The 22,624-nt window shown below is 39.1% G+C and overlaps 1 protein-coding gene across 1 annotated transcript in view; it reads left to right on the forward strand.

The window, feature by feature from the left end:
- The window catches only part of PAK1 (p21 (RAC1) activated kinase 1), a 96,008-nt gene that overhangs the window by 34,267 nt on the left and 39,117 nt on the right, over positions 1-22,624 (forward strand). The window contains exons 4-7 of the mRNA XM_052661600.1: positions 196-343; positions 5,410-5,447; positions 17,361-17,477; positions 20,524-20,698. Of these exons, the coding sequence (XP_052517560.1) occupies positions 196-343; positions 5,410-5,447; positions 17,361-17,477; positions 20,524-20,698 (478 nt within the window). The remainder of the gene's footprint in view (positions 1-195; positions 344-5,409; positions 5,448-17,360; positions 17,478-20,523; positions 20,699-22,624) is intronic.

Consider the following 22,624-nt stretch of genomic DNA (forward strand, 5'->3'; position numbering starts at 1 on the left):
TTTTTTTTTTTTTGGTGGGTTCCAGCAAACTAGCTAACTGTTCAGCAGTTAGTTGTGAGTTTTGGAGGAGGAGGTGAGCACATGTCCTCTGCTTCCCCATCTTGAACCAATCTTCCACTCCACAGTGAGTTCTGAATTTGCTTCAGGGTCCCTGTGACTGTGCCTTGCTGACAGCCTTGCATATCTCTCTTATAGGGGATGCCAGAGCAATGGGCCCGCTTGCTTCAGACATCAAATATCACTAAGTCGGAGCAGAAGAAAAACCCACAGGCTGTTCTGGATGTGTTGGAATTTTATAACTCAAAGAAGACCTCCAACAGCCAGAAGTATATGAGCTTTACAGGTATGGAGATTGTGTCTAGGACAGTCTAGGGGGAAAAAAAAATGTTTTTATATTGGATGCCCATTGATGTGAAGGAAGAACATTATGGGAAGAGTAGAGATGGCACTTTTACTAAGACGGAATTTTGAAATTTGAGAGCTACGATATTGGGTTTTTGCATTGAACTTGAGTCTTTACTCTAAAACTCCATGTTTCTAAAAAATACTGTCATATTATGTATAAAAACATAGAGTTTGTGCTTGAAAATCTGGATTCTGATACTGACTAGGTTTTAGTAATTACTTCATTTCTTTGAGCTTCAAAATGGGGATATTATTTTCTATCTCAAGAGGTTGTAATGAGAATAAATGAGCTCATTGATGTGAAAATTCTTTGTAGGTTATAAAACAGCACCATGGAAATGTAGCCATTGTTATCATCGTTTTCAATATCAGTAAGTTATGTGATAACACATTTAAGTAGACAAGCCCAATTTTTTCCTCAAGAAACTAATTTTTATCAGTCAAATGAAAAAAGGCTAAATAATAATAAATGTTCTTTAGATGTATTCGTTGTCTCTGTATAAAGGGCTGTGTTTTTCAGAATGTTTTTCATACCAGTATTGGGATTAGAATCCAGGTCTCCTAATTCCTGGACTAGGAATTACCACTTGCTTCTAGTAACTGTTACTCGAAACACCTCCTTCCATGGCAGAGAGATTTTTCTTTTCTTAAGCAAGCCCTAAGAAGGCCTACATTTCTGGAAACTTGCCCTTTATATAGCATCTTAGAATTTTAGGGCAAGTAGTATCTTTAGTATATACCACTTCCAGTTTCCTCTTGTTTTGCAAACATTAGTGCCCCAAATGCCTTTCTATTGTGCCTAAATTAGTAGTCTCCTAACCACTATTCTTAATTCTGAGTTCAGTGCTTAATGCTGGTGTTACTGTTGTCTCTTTTAAAGGTCAGTGTTGTTGGGGATAGTGAGAACCAGGATGAACTAACTGATTTTGAAGGATGCTTTTCCCAGCAAGTATCTGGCTTGTAGCAAAGGGCACAGATGGTGAGGATGACAAACTGCAGCTTTGCTCATTCTGCATAGTGGTGCCCAGCAGAGCATTATACATGTCCCTAGCATATTCCCTTCCTGATATCTGTCCCCTCTGGATCTATCTCACTTCTTCCATTGAGGGAGTGAGTTATTCCAAGGCAGTATTGGGTTTGAGGGATCATGGGTTGGAAAGTTTTCTAGGTTAGAGTTTGTGTTTTTAAGAGTTTGTCATGGAGATGTCAGATTAGGAGCTGGTTTTGAAAGCCTCAGTAGCAGTCTTTGAAATAATCTCTTTTTATGTGTATGTTTGTAGATATGTACAAATACTGTGTATGTTTATGGAAGCAGCTCTGTGGGTTTCTGTATGTTTGGAATATAAAAAGTCCACTTTAAGTATATATGAGTGAATATGAGTATATGATATACACATTCAGGTAATTGTGTGTATGTTCCTGCGTGTATGCATAAATGAATAACATTGAAGGATTTTTTTGTTTTCTGTAAGTTGAAGACCAAAGCAGCTCCAGGCAAAACTGTATATTTGTCACAGTTATTATTATTTTTTTAAATTTTATTTTTATTTTATTTTACAATACTGTATTGGTTTTGCCATACATTGACATGAATCTACCACAGTTATTTTTTTATTGAAGTATAATTGATTTACGGTGTTGTGTTAGTTACTGCTATACAGCAAAGTGATTCAGTTATATAGACACTCTATTTTAAAATATTCTTTTCCAGTATGGTTTATCATATGATATTTTTTCCTTTAAAAAAAATTTATTAAAAATTTAAATTGGAGGATAATTGCTTTACAGTATATCATAGGATATTGAATACAGTTCTCTGTATTATACAGTAGATCTCATTTTTTATGGCACAGTTATTTTAAATGTCCTATTTCTCATTTTCCTATTTCCTTTCTTCTCATACTATTCTTATATTAATTATGACAACACTACTTCAATTTATATATGCTTGCACATAAATTATCTCATTTGATTCTCACGATGACATTGAGAGACTGGCAGCACAAGTACTGTTACCCACATTTTGCATACTCAGAGAAATTATTTAGGCTCAGGGGAAGTAAGCGATTTATTCATAAAGCCTTAACATATCAATTGAGTGATACACCAGTGATGTAAGTGTGTTTTCAACTTGGGTCTTTAAATCCTTTGCTGTCTAAAACCAAAGTGCAATTTTTCATGCCAATTTTTTTTTGTTTCCTGTATTTCTAGCACTTTATTTTCTGTACCAACTCATAGGTAATGTGATAAGCAAAATTTAGACTAGATCGACAACCTCAGTCTGGTTTTAGAAAAGGCAGAGGAACCAGAGATCAAATTGCCAACATCCACTGGATCCTGGAAAAAGCAAGAGAGTTCCAGAAAAACATCTATTTCTGCTTTATTGACTATGCCAAAGCCTCTGACTGTGTGGATCACAATAAACTGTGGAAAATTCTGAAAGAGATGGGAATACCAGACCCACCTGACCTGCCTCTTGAGAAATCTGTATGCGGGTCAAGAAGCAACAGTTAGAACCGGACATGGAACAACAGACGGGTTCCAAATAGGAAAAGGAGTACATCAAGGCTGTATATTGTCACCCTGCTTATTTAACCTGTATGCAGAGTACATCATGAGAAACGCTGGACTGGAAGAAGCACAAGCTGGAATCAAGATTGCTGGGAGAAATATCAATCACCTCAGATATGCAGATGACACCACCCTTATGGCAGAAAGTGAAGAGGAACTAAAAAGCCTCTTGATGAAAGTGAAAGAGGAGAGTGAAATAGTTGGCTTAAAGCTCAACATTTAGAAAACGAAGATCATGGCATCTGGTCCTATCACTTCATGGCAGATAGATGGGGAAACAATGGAAACAGTGTCAGACTTTATTTTGGGGGGCTCCAAAATCACTGCAGATGGTGCTTGCAGCCATGAAATTAAAGGACACTTACTCCTTGGAAGAAAAGTTATGAGCAACAGAGACAGCATATTAAAAAACAGAGACATTACTTTGCCAACAAAGGTCTGTCTAGTCAAGGCTATGGTTTTTTCAGTGGTCATGTGTGGATGTGGGAGTTGGACTAAAAAGAAAGCTGAGCACCGAAGAATTGGTGCTTTTGAACTGTGGTGTTGAAGAGGACTCTTGAGAGTCCCTTGGACTGGAACGGGATCCAACCTGTCCATCCTAAAGGAAATAAGTCCTGAATATTCATTGGAAGGACTGATGTTGAAGTTGGAAGGACTGAATATTCATTGAAAGGACTGATGGACAGGGAGGCCTGGCATGCTGCAGTCCATGGGGTCGCAAAAAGTCGAACACAACTGAGTGACTGAACTGAACTGACAATCTCAGGTTCTGGGTTTTAGCCCTCTTTGCCATGGATTTGTAGCATTTGATTTATGTAATCTTAAACCAGTTTCTTTTCCTCTGAACCTTAGTTTATTTATTTGTACAGTGAAGGGATTGGAAGTGCTTTCTGCTGTGTCATTCTGTGCTATAAAATTTAATTTTTATATATAGAAATTGTACATCTCATTTAGAAGGTGCAAACTTACTCTTCTTTTATACGATTGAGATATGTTTATTACCAGAATACCCAGTCCTCACAAACAGTAGTAGTACGGAATGTTGGAGGTGGTGCAGTGAGGGCATAGTATTCTACTTGGTATGGAATATGCTTTTGGAGAAGAAAAACAAGTGAATTAGGTTTAAGCTATATCCTGATTTGATTTCTCTGGGGTACAGCTTGCCATTCAGGGGTTGCTTTCAGAACATATTATCACAGTTTGTGGGTTCATAATTTGTCATAGGATCACAGGAGCTATACCTGACACTTTCATGTATGTGAGATCTTGGACATTATCTGGGCTTGTTTCTTGGTGAGGTAGATGTAGGATTTGATATAATATTTCTTCTCCTTAATTCCATTGGTGGTGAACTGATGAAATCAATTTTTTCTTGGACTTCTAGGAATTAAAGAATAAATCCAAACATAATACTTGGTGTTTAAACTTATTTTCTTGCTAGATCTCCATTGGGTTTGTGTTTCATACTTTATCAAGTTTAAGATATCATTGATTGTGAGATGCATTGTTATTTTACATACATGAAAAAAGAAGCTGCCAATTAAATCATGAAATACCTTTGACTGTAGGACACATCTTTGTTTTGGAGATGTTAATGTGAAAAAATATATATCTCAGAATTAATAAAATTTGGTGATATTGAGGGAGTTTAGATCTAGTGTCAGAAATAAGACCATACTTTTAATTATACTTGACATGACTATGTTGTGCTAAGATGCTTAGTCATGTCTGACTCTTTACGACCCCATGGACTGTAGCCCACCAGGATCCTCTATCTGTGGGGATTCTCCAGGTGAGAATATTGGAGTGGGCAGCCTATCTCTTCTCCAGGGGAACTTCTCTACCCAGGAATCAAACCAGGGTCTCCTGCATTGCAGACAGATTCTTTACCAGCTGAGATACCCAGAAAGCTCTTTTCCTAAGGCTTAGTGTTTCTTTCCTTGTGGGGAATAGACATGGATATAGAAGGATCCTTTCTAAAAGCTGAAGCTGCATGCCGGTCATGATTTGTTATAGACATCTCGGGGTGATACCAGTTATGAACTCTTTCCTTTTCTCTTAGAATGGAGGTAATTTCCTTAATCACTGAGGCTTGATAATGTAGATATAGTTCTAGCATAGTATTTAGAATTAGACCAGAATTCAAATCTTGACTCCAAATAACCTGTGTGTTAAATGATTTGTAGACAAATCACTTCACTGAATGTCAGTTTCCAAATTTATAAAAGTAGACATAATAATAGTACCCAGCTGTAGCAAGGATTAGAGGTGGTAATGTGTATAAAGTATTTAGCATGGTATTGGGACTGTAGTATCAGTAACACTGTTATTCTAAGCTTGGCAAGTATTTTACTGAATAGGCTTCCTAAGTCTCAAGAAAGGATTCACTGTAATTGTTTACTGACTGAATCACTTGTCTTTTTTCTTTTGCAGATAAATCAGCTGAGGATTATAATTCTTCTAACACTTTGGTAAGCCTTTATTTCCTCTATTCTGATATGGGCAGGTATGATTTTTAGGGATCAGATCAGTATGGTAGATGCAGAGTCTGGGCTGGTGGGCACTCATCTTGGTCACTCTCCCACCCTGGGCCTCAGAGTAAAGGACTTGAACTTAATAACCAGTAGATATCTCTTCCAGCTTTCATTTATTAATGCTCTAGAAATCCTAACCCTGGAACCAGAACTGGCTGCTAGACTCAGTTTTCAGTTTTAGCTTTGAACCTTAGGAAAGCCAATTTGCCTTTCTGAGCTTCAGTTTTTTCCTCAGTAGACTGAGGACTATACACTTTGCCTTAACTGGAAATGTCCTCAAATAGCTGCATTTAAAAGAGAATTCCTTCTTTTGGGTTAATTGAGTTTACAAAACCAGGATTAGGATTAATTGCTGAAGGGAGCAGATTCTATTAATTTAAGGTCATTCATTCTGTCCTCTGAAGTTGTAGTGAATGTCCTATCACTTGAAGGAATATGTAGAAGTCATTGATGACCTCATGGGTCCCTCTGACCTTCACAATTTACCAATTCCTTTTTCTAAAGCAGATTATGTGATGAAGTATTGATGTATTTGAAAGGGTCTTATAATGAGTAAACTGTGGCTTATTATACTAGATTACTGCTATTCTTTTTATCTAGTGCTGTCTCTGTGCAGAGTTGGTTATTTTATGTTGATTTACTAAACATTTGCAAAGCTGCTATTCTATGCCAGGTCTTCTGTGGAGAAGTGACAGTATAGGGATGAATCAGACATTATCAAACCCCTGATCTCCCAGTCTTGTGAGTGTCACGAAGGCACAAACAGTTACAGTACAGGATGCTAAAACTTCATGAGGCCAGGAACTATGTCTCACCTGTCAGTTGCAGGTTCCTTGGCATGTGGCACATAACGATATAATACTGAATAAAATTATACTATGGCACATACCGAATAAAAGATTGGATGTTTAAGGAAAGCTTCCTGATGGTGAAGTCTGAACTGAATGAATTAGTTTTCTTGGGGAAGAATAATAAAGAGACAAATGTATTCCAGGCAGAGGATAAATAGCATGTGGTAAGGCAAGGAGGTTCGTGAGGTTGGCTTGTACAGAGAACTGCAAGTGGTTTGTTATGGTTGGAATGTGAAGTGTAGGCAGGTCAGATCATGTAAGGAATTTTAACTTTTAAAGGTAATAACAAGCTATTGAAGGATCTTAAGTGGAGGAGTCATACATTCTAACACAATACTGAGTCACAATCCAAAAACGTTGAATCATGCTTCCAGCATTGGAGATTCGTTTATTCTGAGTCATTTTATACTGTAATCAGTGATTAAAAAAAAAAGTTCACATGTCCATTGCCAGTAGCATTCTGGCTCCTTTCATATTCATGGTTCTCTTTTAATCTTTACAGGAGTTTAATGAGACAGGTTATTATCCTTGTATAATAGATGATAAAACTGAAATTGAGAAGGGTTATTGGCAATATGTAACTGATTCCCAGTTTGTTTTGCTTTCCACTGATTCATTTTTCATCAAATGGAAGAGATACAGTTAAAAGGTGGTGAAGAACTTGCTGATGTTAAGATCCTTGAAAATTTCTCCCCATTATTGAGTTGTAAATTGTTGAAGAAGGGATGTTAACCAAAGCTGAACTGTACTTTGTGGCTCAAATGTCTTTATGTTTTTCAAGGCGAAATAGCAGCTATTATTTATTGAGTAGCTAAGATGTGCCAGGCACTGTGTTAGTAACTTATATGGTGGTGGTTTAGTGACAGTCATTTACGACTCTCATGACCCCATGGACTGTAGCCTGCCAGGCTCCTCTGTCCATGAGATTCTCCAGGCAAGAACACTGGAATGGGTTGCCATTTCCTTCTCCAGGGGATCTTCCCAACCCAGGAATCAAACCTGGGTCTCCTGCATTGCAGGCAAATTCTTTATCGACTGGGATATGAGGGAAGCCCAGTAACTTATCTATGTTAACATAATTAGTCCTCACAAATTAACCTTGTGAAGAAATTATCATCCCCACTTAACAGGTAGGAAACAGACTTTCCTAGAGACTCATAATTGCTATTGTGATACAACCAGATTAGAACTAGGGTCTTCTCAGTCTCTGTCCTGGGTTTTTTTCCCCACTGTGGCAGGGAACTGAGAAAGAAGATGTCAGAAAGGTCTTATAAAGGAGATTGCAGTAAAGCCTTCAGTCTGTTGTTCCTTGGTGAGGAGGAGGAGCCCTGGGGCTCATGCCATATGGCAGAGAGGATAACACCTGATTTGTAAAAACCTGTACTGATTTTAGTACCTACAATTAAAACCACCAGATTGTCAAGGACATTTTCTCCCCAGTTCAGAACATTATCCCTGTGGCTCAGTCCTTTTTATTTCCTTACTAGTTATATGTGGGGATATGGTTTGTCCTGTGATAGCATGGCGTCGTTTTCCATATTGGTTTCACACAGATCATTCCATTTGATGTTGGAAATATTTGAATGATACTGTAATCTCCATGACACAAGAAATTGGGACTCAGAGGTTACATGACATGCTTCCTATCCTTGAATGAATTAGTAGTAGAAACCAGTACAATATTAAGTTCTCCGCAACATTCATTTATACATTTAACCATTGATATTTATTTAGCACTTTCTTTGTGCCCAGGTATTGGTGATACAGAGATAAAATTTTTGCATTATCTTAGTCCTTGAGAAAAAACATAAGGATGAGGGCTGCAAGAGATGTACATGAATAACATACAATGAGGGTCATATTTGATGGAGTGATTTATTCTGCTTGGTAGTACAGGATAGTTGGCACAAGGTTCTTGGGCCCTCACAGTTTATTCATTTAATAAACATAACCTTTAATGTTTCTTCTAGTTCTAAAATTCTTTTTATTTGTGGCTCATTGGTCTAAGATCCATCTCTCAGATTATTTAGCATTTTAGTGCCTGAGCTCTCATTTATAAAATGATCACCTACTATGTTATAGGCTCCGTGAGTGCCCAAGAGTCAAGGATGGGTAAGGTCTTTGCTCTTGATCTCCCAGCTTAGTGAGGAATCAGACCACATAAACAAGGATTGATAACACAGTGTCAGGTAAGTAACACAGTGTCAGGTAAATGTAGGCAATGATACCAGCCAGAGAAAAGGGCAATCAATGCTTTCTTGTGTGAAGTAGCATGAACAAAAGCCACATTGTTAAGGATGTGTCATGTCAGGTGAAAGAACTGGGACTCTCCGCTTGAGCTAAGGAAGTATTTTATATAGGAAGTATTTTAAATAATGTAGTTAGATATTTATTTTAGTCTAAACTACCATCTTAGAAAGGGCTTCCCTGGTGGCCCAGTGGTAAAGAATCTGCTTGCCAGTGCAGGAGATGTGGGTTCAGTCCTTGGGTCAGCAAGATCCACTGGAGAAGGAAATGGCAACCCACTCCAGTAATCTTGCTGGGAAAATCCCATGGATAGAGGAGCCTGGCAGGCTACACTCCATGGGGTCAGAAAGAGTTGGATATGATTGAACTACTGAATAAAAACAACCATTTTAGAAAGATACCTCTGGAATTTGGATCTGTGTAGTGGGATGAATTCATATCTCTGTCTCTCTTGCTATGCTTAATTTCTTAAATTCAGAAAAGATAGATAAAAAGTAAATTCAATACAATGCTTATTAATGAACCACGATTGGAAATTTATGGAAGATAGACAGCAGATAAGATCAGATTGACTGGAGCAGCAGAAAGTACAGCTGCTCTGTGTATGTGGAAGAGAAAAATCCTAGGAAAGTAAGAGTAGCTCCAGAGAAAATGGTGTGAGAGAATATATATAAAAAACAGGAAAGAGTCCTGGGTCATCTTCAAGAGTAAATTAATTTAAATTCTGTAATTGAAAAAGCTGGATCAGCCTCCGTGTTAAGTGAGCAAAAGGTATCAGAAGGTTGATCCTAAGCTTAAAAGACACTTTTCTAAAGAAAGTACACTGCCTCTTTGTAAATTACCCATATCAGGAGAATGCCTGATACAGGTACAGGGGCCTGAGAGAGAAACAGCAGAACTGGAGTTAACTACAAATCTCTACAGCAGGTATAAAGTAGAGGAAAAGGAAAAGTAGTTCTGCAGTGGAAAAAAATACATTAAATTTCTGCATCCCAAGGATAAATTTCTTATGCTTTTGATAACTGGGAGAAGAGGAATCTCTACCATACATACTCTTCCGTGCTGACACACTCTGAAATGATACTTGTCAGTTACCTCATCTGTATAACTCATATATAGACTGCATCAGATTGCCCATTCAGAGGAAGAGATAGCAGAGAAGCACACTCACATGACTACAGAGGAAGCACATGCTAGGTGTATACACTGATTAGTCTGATTTTTCACTGATAAATATGAGCGGAGAGCCTAGACACTTGATCTCTAGACACTTGAGAGGAACAAAGCATTAAAGAGAAGGACCATGATAAAGAAATAAAACTGATGCCAGAGGAAATTGATAACTCAGGAAAGAAAATTAAAAAGAATTCTAATATTGGGTTGGCCAAAAAGTTCATTTGGGCTTTTCTATAAGACGTTTTAAAAACTGGAATGAACATCTTGGCCAACCCAGTATATTCAAAGGTTTTATAGATATTGCATCTCCCAAAACACGGTACAATCAGAGCGGTGGTTCCCAACCTTTTGGCTCCAGGGACCAGTTTTGTGGAAGACTATTTTTCCATGGATTAGGGGCAAGGGAGTGAGGACGGTTTGGGGATGATTCAAGTGTATTACATTTACTGTGCAAATGATAATCTATATTAGCAGTTACTCCCCAGCACTGGCATCACTGCCTTGACTCTGCCTCCGATCAAGTATTAGATTTTCATAAGGAGCACACATCCTAGATCCCTCATGTGTGCAGTTCACAAGAGTGTTTGTGCTTCTGTGAGAATCTAGTGCCGCTGCTGATCTGACAAGAGGTGGAGCTCAGGCAGTAATGCAAACATGGAGAGCGGCTATAAATACGGATGAAGCTTTGCTCACTGGCTGGCTTGCTTGCTTGTCTGCTGCTCACTTCTTGTGGTGCGGCCTGGTTCCTAACAAACCATTGGCTGGTACTGGGCTGTGGCCCTGGTGTTGGGGACCCATGGATTAGAGCAATCAGAGGATAAACAAGTAATTCTTAGAAATTAAAAATATGATTAAAGAAATAAATTTCTAAGGATTAAAAAATGCACATAAAGGTGGATTAATGATATAAAACATAAAGACATATGGAAAATTACAGCATAAGTGATATAGGACATTATTCAGTGAAATTCAGGGAAAACTAGAGGATTAAGACATTAGAGTAGAAAAAATAAAGGAATAATGGAAGAAAAATCTCTCAGCTAAAGAAAGGTATGAGTCTTCGGATGGAAGAGCCTACCAGTTACCACGTCAGATAACTGTAAAGAGACCCGAGAATAAAGAGAAATATTTTCAAAGCCTTCAAAATAAAAACACAGCTAATGTGGCTCATTAGCAGTAGTGTTCAAAGGAGCAGTATTTTCAGAGGTAAGAGGAAATTTATTTAGAACCAAGAATTCTGTACCTAATCAAACTAGCTTTCAAGCATGAGGTCAACATAAAGGTATGTTTGAACATGTGATGATCTAGTTTACCACCCTTGGAAAGGCTAAACACTAAATATTAACAGTATTTACCTGTTGGGTAAATCAAATCCTTTACGATTATATAGTGAAAGTGACAAATAGATTCAAGGGATTAGATCTAATAGAGTGCCTGAAGAACTATGGATGGAGGTTCATGACATTGTACAGGAGGCAGTGATCAAGACCATCTCTAAGAAAAAGAAATGCAAAAAGGCAAAATGGTTGTCTGAAGAGGCCTTACAAATAGCTGAGAAAAGAAGAGAAGCTAAAGGCAAAGGAGAAAGGGAAAGCTATTCCCATTTGAATGCAGAATTCCAAAGAATAGCAAGGAGATATAAGAAAGCCTTCTTCAGTGATCAATGCAAAGAAATAGAGGAAAACAATAGAATGTAAAAGACTAGAGATCTCTTCAAGAAAATTGGAGATACCAAGGGAACATATCACGCAAAGATGGGCACAATAAAGGACAGAAATGATATGGACCTAACAGAAGCAGAAGATATTAAGAAGAGGTGGCAAGAATACACAGAACTATACAAAAAAGATCTTCATGACCCAGATAATCACGATGGTATGATCACTCACACTCACCTAGAGCCAGACATGCTGGAATGCGAAGTCAAATGGGCCTTGGGAAGCATCACTACGATCAAAGTTAGTGGAGGTGATACAATTCCAGTTGAGCTATTTCAAATCCTAAAAGATGATGTTGTGAAAGTGCTGCACTCAATATGCCAACAAATTTGGAAAACTCAGCAGTGGCCATAGGACTGGGAAAGGTCAGTTTTTATTCCAATCCCAAAGAATGCTCAAACTACCGCACAATTACACTCATCTCACACGCTGCTGCTGCTGCTGCTGCTGCTAAGTCGCTTCAGTCGTGTCCAACTCTGTGCGACCCCATAGACGGCAGCCTGCCAGGCTCCCCCGTCCCTGGGATTCTCCAGGCAAGAACACTGGAGCGGGTTGCCATTTCCTTCTCCAATGCATGAAAGTGAAAAGTGAAAGTGAAGTCGCTCGGTCATGTCCGATTCTTCGCGACCCCATGGGCTGCAGCCTACCAGGCTCCTCCGTCCGTGGGATTTTCCAGGCAAGAGTACTGGAGTGGGGTGCCATTCGTGAAGTAATACTCAAAATTCTCCAAGCCAGGCTTCAACAGTATGTGAACTGTGAACTTCCAGATGTTCAAGCTGGATTTAGGAAAGGCAGAGGAACCAGAGATCAAGTTGCCAACATCCATTGGATCATTGAAGAAGCAAGAGAATTCCAGAAAAAACATCTACTTCTGCTTTATGGACTAGACCAGAACTTTTGAATGTGTAGATCACAGCAAACTGTGGAAAATTCTTCAAGAGATGGGAATACCAAACCACCTTACCCGCCTCCTGAGAAATCTGTATGCAGGTCAAGAAGCAACAGTTATAACTGGACATGGAACTACAGACTGGTTCCAAATTGGGAAAGGAGTACATCAAGGCTATATATTGTCACCCTGCTTATTTAACGTACATGCAGAGTGCATCCTGCAAAATGCTGGGCTGGATGATGCACAAGCTGGAATTAAGATAGCCGGGAGAAATATCAAGAACTTCAGATATGCAGATGACACCACCCTTATGGCAGAAAGCGAAGAACTAAAGAGCCTCTTGATGAAAGTGAAAAAGGAGAGTGAAAAAGCTCAACATTCAGAAAACGAAGATCATGGTATCCAGTCCTATCACTTCATGGGAAATAGATGGGGAAACAGTGGAAACAGTGTCAGACTTTATTTTTTTGGGCTCCAAAATCACTGCAGATGGTGACTGCAGCCATGAAACTAAAAGACGTTTACTCCTTGGAAGAAAAGTTATGACCAACCTAGAGAGCATATTCGAAAGCAGAGATATTACTTTGCCAACTAAGGTCCGTCTAGTCAAGGCTATGGTTTTTCCTGTGGTCGTGTATGGATGTGAGAGTTGGACCGTGAAGAAAGCTGAGCACTGAAGAACTGATGCGTTTGAACTGTGGTGTTGGAGAAGACTCTTGAAAGTCCCTTGGACTGCAAGGAGATCCAACCAGTCCATTCTGAAGGAGATCAGCCCTGGGATTTCTTTGGAAGGAATGATGCTAAAGCTGAAACTCCAGTACTTTGGCCACCTCATGCGAAGAGTTGACTCATTGGAAAAGACTCTGATGCTGGGAGGGATTGGGGGCAGGAGGAGAAGGGGACGACAGAGGATGAGATGGCTGGATGGCATCACTGACTGGATGGACGTGAGTCTGAGTGAACTCCGGGAGATGGTGATGGACAGGGAGGCCTGGCGTGCTGCGATTTATGGGGTTGCAAAGAGTTAGACACGACTGAGCGACTGAACTGAACTGAACTGAATGAAATTTTAAGAAATAGATGCCTGTGTTCAATCTGCCATCTTTATCAGGCATTCCTGAGGAATTTTTGTTTTAACTCCTTAAATATCTGTATTATATAAAATGTAAGATAAGAACCTGCTGGTTTTACATATAACTTAAAATTTTTACTTTTAAAAGGTAGCATTATTGACTGTTATTTATATATTGTAAAATTCATCCATACTAGTTGAATTGTACAATTCAATGATTGTATTAAATTTATAGACTTGTGCAGCTGTCTCTACAATCTATTTTTGGAATATTCCCATCACCACAAAGAGTTCCCTAGTATTCTTTTACAGTTCATTCAAACTCCCATGCCCAACCCTACCTAGTAAACCACTGATATTCTTTCTGTCTATATAAACTTACATTTTCCAGACATTTTATATAAATGGACTCATAGACCATGTAGTCTTTTGTGTCTAGCTTCTTTCACTTAGTATAATACCTGTGAGTTTCATCCGTGTTCTAGCATGTATCAGGACATCATTCCTTTTTATAAAAGTCTGAATAATATTTTATTGTATTGATTGTTCATCAGTTGATGGGCATTTGGCTTTTTTCTTCTTTTTGATTATTATAAATAATGCTCATAGTAACATTCATGTACAAACTTTGGTGTGGATCTGTGTTTTCATTTCTCTTTGGTATATACCTAGGAGTAGAATTTCTAAGCCACATGGTGACTCTATGTTTAACCATTTGAGGAACTGCTAGACTGTTTTCTACAGTGGCTGCACCTTTTTACATTCCCACCAACATTAGGATGCTTCTAATTTCTACATATCTTCTCCCACATTTGTTATTGTCTGTCCTTTGATTATAGCCATCTTAGTGGATATGAAGTGGTATCTTACTGTGGTTTTGATTTGCATTTCCTAATAATGATGTTGAGTATTGGCCATGTGCTTATTGGCCATTTGTTTATCTTCTTTGGAGAAATTTTTTGTCGTTGTTTATCTCTAATTTAATTCTACTGTGGTTAAATAAGACATTTTGTGTGTTTTCAGTCATTGAAAATTTATTGAGATATGTTTTATGGCCCAGCATATATTCTATCCTGAAGAATTATCCATAAGTGGTTAAAAGTAATGTGTGTTCTTCAGAACTTGGGTGGAATGTTTTTTGTATGTCAGTTAGGGTGCGTTGATGGACAGTGTTGTTAAAATCTATATCATTGCTCATTATTGAGATCTCTTTGAGGGCTGTCCAGAAACTTTAACTTTCTGCTTGTCCCTTTTGAAGCTTTTATGTATGGGCACAGAGTCAGGCATGTATAACTAGTGTGGGACCTCTCTCTAATGTCTGCTGTATCTTTGAGCAGTCTTGGCCAGAATTCATTTGCCCTATCCAGGATTGCAGTCTCAGGCTAGCAGCGGTTGACCCTCTCCTGCTGCCATCTCTGGGAGGTTACTTCCACTGATGGCCCCACTGGGCCTGGGCACTGCTCACTCCTCCAAATGAAAGTGAGACCTCTTGGACCACATAGTTGCAGCCTGCCTTCCCTGGAAGAAACCCTGCTCTAATGAAGCTAGGGTGGGATGGATGGGAGAAATCCTGGGCCAGAACATCAGAGATCCCTATGTTTTTACACAAAGTTCAGCAGTTTTAAAATGATAAGCACTTCTCAGTAGTATATGTAGGCACCTGGAGGTTTCGGGAACATTCCAAGCATGTTCCCTTCTCAGAGTCTTTGTATCTCTTCCATCTGCCAGGAATATTCTTCTCCCAAAGGGTCTGATGGCTTGTTTTCTCATTTTGTTCTGGCCATTAAAGAGGCCTTTCCATGACTACTTATATCTAAGGTAATAATTCCTTACTTTCAATCAATCTCTACTCTCACATGTTTCTTACTACTACCTGGCAATTTAGTGATGAATTTTAAATATATCTCCTTCTAAAATGTAAGACAGGACCAGGCACTTTATCTACAGTGAATCAGTGGATGAGTTGGAGTCACTTTTTAAAAAGAGGTTTGTGGTTATTAGCCATAATGATAATTTAATTGATTCCTTACATCTTTTTAACTGAGTGTTTTTATACCCACATCACTTCATTTCTTTCTCCATGTGGTCCCTTAAGGTAGGCAGAGAGCTTCTTGTCATCATTTCCATTTTATGGATGAGAACTTTGGCTTAAAGTGGGATACCCTTGGCAAAGGACACAGGGATAAGAAATAAAATTCTGGGAAAGAAACCTTTATCTCTTGATTCTGATAGTCGTTAATACAACCACCCAAAGCCATCACATGTGGAAACCAGAATGTGTTGCTACGGAAGGTGATGAAATCCCCTCCTCCACAGTTTTAGGAAGCAACACACTTGGTGTTTATAGTTTACAGTGGGTAGCCCTAGGGCCCCAAGAAGATGGAGAGGCTGCTGAGTTAACTTCATTCTCATTTTGGGGTCCTAGTTAAATTTTGTTGAGTGGAATATTAGGGGAAAACAAATTCGAGTGGAAAAGTATCAAAATATGTGCTTTCACAGGGAAGGAGCTACTATTGGATTTTAGAACTGAAAGTGACTTAAGGGCACCCCTCAAATTATACCAGTCCTCACCTCCACATTCCTCAAGTGATGAAACTTGAAGCTGAGAGGATGGATTCACTGCCTGTAGTCACTAAAACTAGTTGCTTACGAACGCCTGTCACTGGCAGTTTTTAAGTTACGTCCTGCACTGGAGCTCCTGTTAGAATCTATGAGGATGCCAGCTTTCCTTACTTAGTATGTCAAATGTGGTAAAGGCCACTCTCCCACACATAACTCTAGTATAATATTCAGCTAAATAAGTTCCTTCACTTATCCCACGTTGTTCTGACATTCCTCTCTCCAGCGGCCTCAAATGGCAGCAGAAGGGGAATTGTCTGTCCGTCTGTCTCCTGCATCAGATGGTGAGCTACTTTTAGGACTTGGACCATCTTTTTCATCTTTGTACATTTATATCAAAAACATCCATCACAGTATCTTACTGAGCACAAAGTAGATGGTCTGAAAATATCTGAAACTGTTGAATTATATCAATATCTACTAAAAGATCTCTATTGCTTCTCTGGTCCTATACTATAATCATTTAATCTCTATCAAAAATCTCATATTTTGGAGCTATTTTATCTCTTGAACATGTGTTATAAACAGTAATGGTATGATCTTTTTGCCTGGTCTTGCCCTGAAACCTGCCAGTCTTGGCCCAGCTTTGTTATAGTTTGCGTGGGAAAATCAAGTTTGTCAGATTATAGCAGATTCAATTAGTGGTGCTGGTAAGGGTCATTCCAAGACAGGGCAGAAGCTTAAGGAAATAGGTAGCATCCGATCTGGGGAAAATCTCATTGCTTCTTGTGATGTTCGGTATCTGCAGGTTGAGGTGAGGGTACCTGATAGCATAAGGGATGCAGTATATTTTGGTAAAGAAGGAAAAGGAGAAGCAAAGACCTTTCAGAACTTCTATTTACCATATCAGAAAGGACTACAGAATTATAATGATAAACTTCGTAAAATTCTGAACTCTTGATCCCTTTCCTACATATTGTACTTTATCCTCTATTCAGCACAGAGTAAAATTCATAGAGAAGAAAGAAATATGAGCTTGTCTTCAGGGTTTGGTTTGGGGTAGGCAGGTAGAGAAGCTGTCAGTTGGTTTCCCCATCCACAATTAGGCTTTGGGTAGGAGAAGGAAGCCCTCCAGGGACTGAAGGGGGAGTGGTAGCTAAAAGAAGGGGAGATGGCTGAGTTCCTGAGGCCAGCTACAAAGGTGGAGAGGTTGGAGGCTGATGTGTGTTTCAGAAAGAGTGTCAGGAGAAGGTTTCTTCTGGGAGATAGGTGGCCCTGGTAGTTTAAATTCCGTGTTGGCTTAACCTAACGAACCTGGCTTTTGTCACTGTGCAGAATGTGAAGGCGGTGTCTGAGACCCCTGCAGTGCCACCAGTTTCAGAAGATGAAGATGATGATGATGATGCTACCCCACCTCCAGTGATTGCTCCACGCCCAGAGCACACAAAATCTGTGAGTCTTTGTGATTTATTAGAGTTTGGAGGTGGGGAGTAAGGGATGGGTGCCAAGGTCTAGAAGTTTAATACTCTGGTAGGGGTCCTGAGATTTTGGAGGTGGTGAAATAACCAAATTACCTTGATTGAAAGGTACTTTCTGTATGATTAAAGACAGGAAGTGGTGTATTTATGTTTATCATTGGTTTGCAGATAGTCCCAAGGTGTCCTGAATAGTTGGTCTTTGTACCAACTTAGCCCTACTTTCTTTACAGACAGGAAGATATACAGAATTAGTGTTACTTAGTGTAGAAGTAACATAAATTGTTCCCGTCTCCTAGGTAGCAACAAATTAGCCTGCTATAGATCTTTCTTCTCTGTTAAAGTCCAGTGTTCAGGCTCTTAAGACATTATTGATGATACTGAAAGACTCAAGAGAATTTGTAAAAACATTAGTGCTATTAATATCCTGGACATCAGGAGTGCATTTTGATGCTGAATATTGGCAGTGATTTTTATTTAACTTCCTTTGAGGTTCTTGCATTTCATAATAGCCATGGTCCCTTTGCCCTTACTTTGCATAATCTGCGTTTTACATGTTTTAGCATCACTGAGCACTGATCTATCATTAGATGATACTACTAGTGTTTCTTTGTTTGGATTTTTTATTATGACAAAAACTTCAGAATGAAAAAATGATTTAGGGCTTAAACTCTGTGGTAATACAAAAAAGATTCTCTGAACTAGAGAATTCATGGAAGTATTCAAGCAGATGTTGGTTGCCTGAGTATGGGAGATGCTGTGGAGACAATTCAAGGGGATTAGATGACCTTTTAGAATTATAATTTATAAGCAGAATCTGTGGAATCACCGCTTCTATAGGTTACAAACTCACGTTAAGGAAAATGAGCTTCAGAATCAGAGTTGTCCAGAGATGTCACATTGGAAAGGTTTTTTCGATTGGCAAGCATGTTCATTTAAAAAAATTTTTCCATTAAACCATGAATTCCTTACAAGTAGAGGAAATATATCTATATATATATATATGTGTGTGTGTTTGCAGTGCTTAACATAGTTCTTAAAAGGTTTTAGAAAGGCAGTATTGAATGAACTGATAAATTTGACCTTCATAGCATTCCCCCCCAAAAGATACTGTTAATTCCTAATTTATAGAAGAAGAAGAAGATTTGGAGAGGTAAATTGATCTATCCAAAGTCTCTAAGCAAAATAGCCAGAACTGAAAGCAGGTAATTTACCCCAGGTCCAGGTTATATTCCAGCATAGTACAGTGGCCTTTTTTATATGAGCAGACCTGTGTTGGGAGCCAGAAAAAGAGAATGTTAGAGAAGGAAAAGGCAGGGTTCTTCCCCTCAAGGAGCCATGTCAGAACTAAAGGTGAAGTACAAGGCATGAAATTCATGTTTAGGTGCCAGGGATATAGTTTGTCTACATGTGCAAGAATAGAAAATTAAGAAATCACTATGCAGGAGTAGTCAGCAAAGAAACAGTAGTGTCTGCTCTCAATGTTTCAACTTATTGCTATTTCCACTAGCAATAAGTTAGTGGAAAGTTCTCTTCCATTTCTGCCTATTATAACCATGTCCATCCTTCAAAATCCGGCTGAAGAACCCCATTTATTTGTTTAGTGATTCATGAAACTTACCTGAATGCTTACTTTTTGTTAGATGACTGGTTAGATATAGAAGTGCAGTGATGAACGACTCGGATTCTCTGTCTTCATAGAGCTTTTAGACTAACCCAAAAATTGTTGTGATGTTTTTATGAAAAAAGTGATAAATGCCTTGAAGCATCTCTTGGGGCGGATGGTAGAACATGTGATCACTTCTTCTGAACCTCAGTAGTGTATAGATTGTTCTATTTTTCTGATATTTGTCTTTTTCTGCCTTGTAGTTAGGACTTTCTCCAAGACTTCCTTCACAGAAGTAGTGGATGGGGCAGCATTTTGTACAGCAAGGCAAAGAACAGATTCTCAGTAAATGCTTATTAAGGAAATGAATGAATAGGCAGTATAATAATATTAGCTGAAATTTGAAAGCTTAATATCTCCTGAATGTGATGCTGCTTATTTCACATGTTAATTAATTTATGGTTTATTAGCAACTCTATGGAGAAGGCAATGGCACCCCACTCTAGTACTCTTGCCTGGAAAATCCCACGGACAGAGGAGCCTGGTGGGCTGCAGTCCATGGGGTTGCTAAGAGTCGGACACGACTGAGCGACTTCACTTTCACTTTTCACTTTCATGCATTGGAGAAGGAAATGGCAACCCACTCCGGTCCTGGAAAATCCCAGGGATGGGGGAGCCTGGTGGGCTGCCATCAATGGGGTCGCACAGAGTTGGCCACGACTGAAGTGACTTAGCAGTAGCAGCAGCAGCAGCAACTACTCTATAAGATAAGTATCACTAGCATCACTATTTTACAGACAAGGAAACTAAAGCATAGAAAAGTTAAGTAGTCTGCCCAAAGTCATACAAATGGTAAGAATAAGATTTGGAATTTAAGTCCGGGCAGGCAGGTTCCAGAGTCGATAATCTAAATAACTCTATCTTATGGCCTCTTAAAGAAGAACAATTGCAGTTTTTTCTCTGTGAGTGTTCAGGATTTAAAGAGGGAGTAACTCAAATGAAGGTAATGCTCAGTGTTGTATTAGCAGTGAAAAGTACTGTAGGAATACAGGATATTCATTTCAGCTTGGGAAAGAACAGAATTTTGCAGATGAAGGGGATTCCCATCTAATGATAGGATGTCCTTTGAACTCTTTATAGTGAGAGTTGTGTAGCTTATATTGATTATCTTAAGTGCTCAGACTCTCACTAACCCTTGTTGTAAAAAGTGAGAGCAAGGAAGATCATTCCATTCTCACAGCCTGGGCATAGAGGAAGAGTATCTAGGATACTCTTCATTAGCAACTCTATGGAGAAGGCAATGGCACCCCAAAGGAGTAGGAGAAGAGATGAGTTTACTGAGATTTGTTCTTTGGATGTTCTAACACATAAATCTAAGAGAGGCTGGCCTCACCAAATGTTTGCACCAATAATGCAGGTATACACACGGTCTGTGATTGAACCACTTCCTATTACTCCAACTCGGGATGTGGCTACATCTCCCATTTCACCTACTGAGAATAATACCACTCCACCTGATGCTCTGACCCGGAATACTGAGAAGCAGAAGAAGAAGCCTAAGATGTCTGATGAGGAGATCTTGGAGAAATTACGTAAGCACTTTGTAGGTTTTTAAATTTCCCTCTGGTATGTGACTGGTTGAGCACAAAGAGAATTCTGTTGCTATAAAGATCTAGGTTCTATGCTAGGTATATGTCAGTGACGGCTGTGCTTTACATCTTGCCAGACTGTGCCTCTTCTCACCCGTCCCTATACCCACCTCCTCTGTCTCACCAGCCCTGATTAGATGCTATGTTAGGATGGGAATATGATGAGAGTATGTGAATAGCCCACTTCAAAGGCTGGGAATCACTTACCACAGGCATGGCTTATGGAGATATAAAATAGCTTTTACTTACAATATAATCTGAAAGGTTGTGTTGAGAAAGACTGAGGCCTTGTGTAAACCTGGTGAGGAAGAGTGCTGTGATTATTGATGTTTCTGTTGGCAGAAGACGGATCTGCCATTTGGTTGTAGAAAAAGAAGGAAGGGAAATTAACATTTTGTGAGCCTGCAATATGTACCAAATGAACATTTATTCCTCATTTTAGCCCTGTGAAGACAGACATTATAATCCTTATTTTTTGCAGTTAAGTTATTTGAGGCTAGGAATGCTAAATACTCTGCAAAAAGCCAAAAAGTGACAGATCTGGGATTAGCATGCAGCTTGTGCTCGTGTAATCAGAGCATGCTATTTCTTGCAGTCAGGTGGGAACTCCCATTTTGCTTTCTTTAGTGATGAGAAATATTAGGGCAGGTTGTTTCTCTTTTTCAGTAATCTGCAGGAGAATTCATATGAGAAGAAAGGAATGGGTTGGCCTGTAGGCTTGGAAAAAAACATCTGACAAGGCTTTTGATTTATTCTTTGAACTTATCTACTTCTAAAGAGGATTTGATGTGACTGATCTGGTGAAGTCTGCCCCCTGGCATTGCTTTCTAAAGCTGAGGTTTCTGGTTCCTCAGCTTAGTGGCTTTTGATTTCATCCTGATAATTCTTATTTGACTTTTAAAAAAAATTTCATTCTCTCCAAAGTTGCCCTTGCCCAGTGTTAGCTGCTCAGTCATGTCCAACTTTTTGCAATCCCACGGATTGTAGCCCAGCAGGCTCTTCTGTCCATGAAATTCTCCAGGGAAGAGTATGGAGTGAATAGCCATTCCCTTCTCCATGGGATCTTCCTGTCCCCAGGATGCGACCCGAGTCTTCTGCATTGCAGGTAGATTTCTTTACTGTCTGAGCCACCAGGGAAGCCTCGCCCTTACCCAGAGCCCTTATGAAATGATGAAATAAGAAAAGCCACTTACCTTGGCATCTGTTTGCTCTTGTATATATTCTTTTTCTCTGAATCAGATTTTTTTTCAGAAACAGTAATACTTAGAACATAGGATTATGCAAAAACAGATTGGCCTGAGAGTTCAGGATCCTTGGGTTGAAGCCCTAGCACAGGTGAGATCATTAACTTGGGTCTTGGGCAATTTTCTACTGTTTCCTGGCCATCCTTTTTCTCATCTTTTAAATAGGAATGTTAATCCCTGTCTCATTTGTAGATCAAATGGGATAATGTATTTGAAAAGTATCAAATCCTAGTAATTGATATTATTGGAAAGCTCTTTGGACTGGGAGACCAAACCTGAATTCCTAATCTTAACTCTGACACCAGTTTGCTGTGTGACCTTGAGGGGAAGTATCTTCCCTTTGGTGGGGCTCAGTTTTACCATCTTCAGAAGACTTTTTTTTAAACTGTGAACTTTCTCATACCTCTGTGTTTTTGCACTTGAAATGCTTTTTTTTGTAACCCCTTCTTGACTTTCTCTCCCTGGCAAAATCCTTCTAACCTGGTAAAAATTAGTACAGGTTCATTTCCCTTCTGAGGCCTTTCTGGTCTGTATTTTTGCTTTTTTCTGTATCACAGCAATTATTATATGTTCATGGAACTTTATACATGGTATCTGTTTCCTGTATGAGATTACAGCTTCTTGA

The sequence above is a fragment of the Budorcas taxicolor genome, chromosome 25 (assembly GCF_023091745.1).
Source record: "Budorcas taxicolor isolate Tak-1 chromosome 25, Takin1.1, whole genome shotgun sequence".
In the NCBI taxonomy this organism is placed as follows: domain Eukaryota; kingdom Metazoa; phylum Chordata; class Mammalia; order Artiodactyla; family Bovidae; genus Budorcas; species Budorcas taxicolor.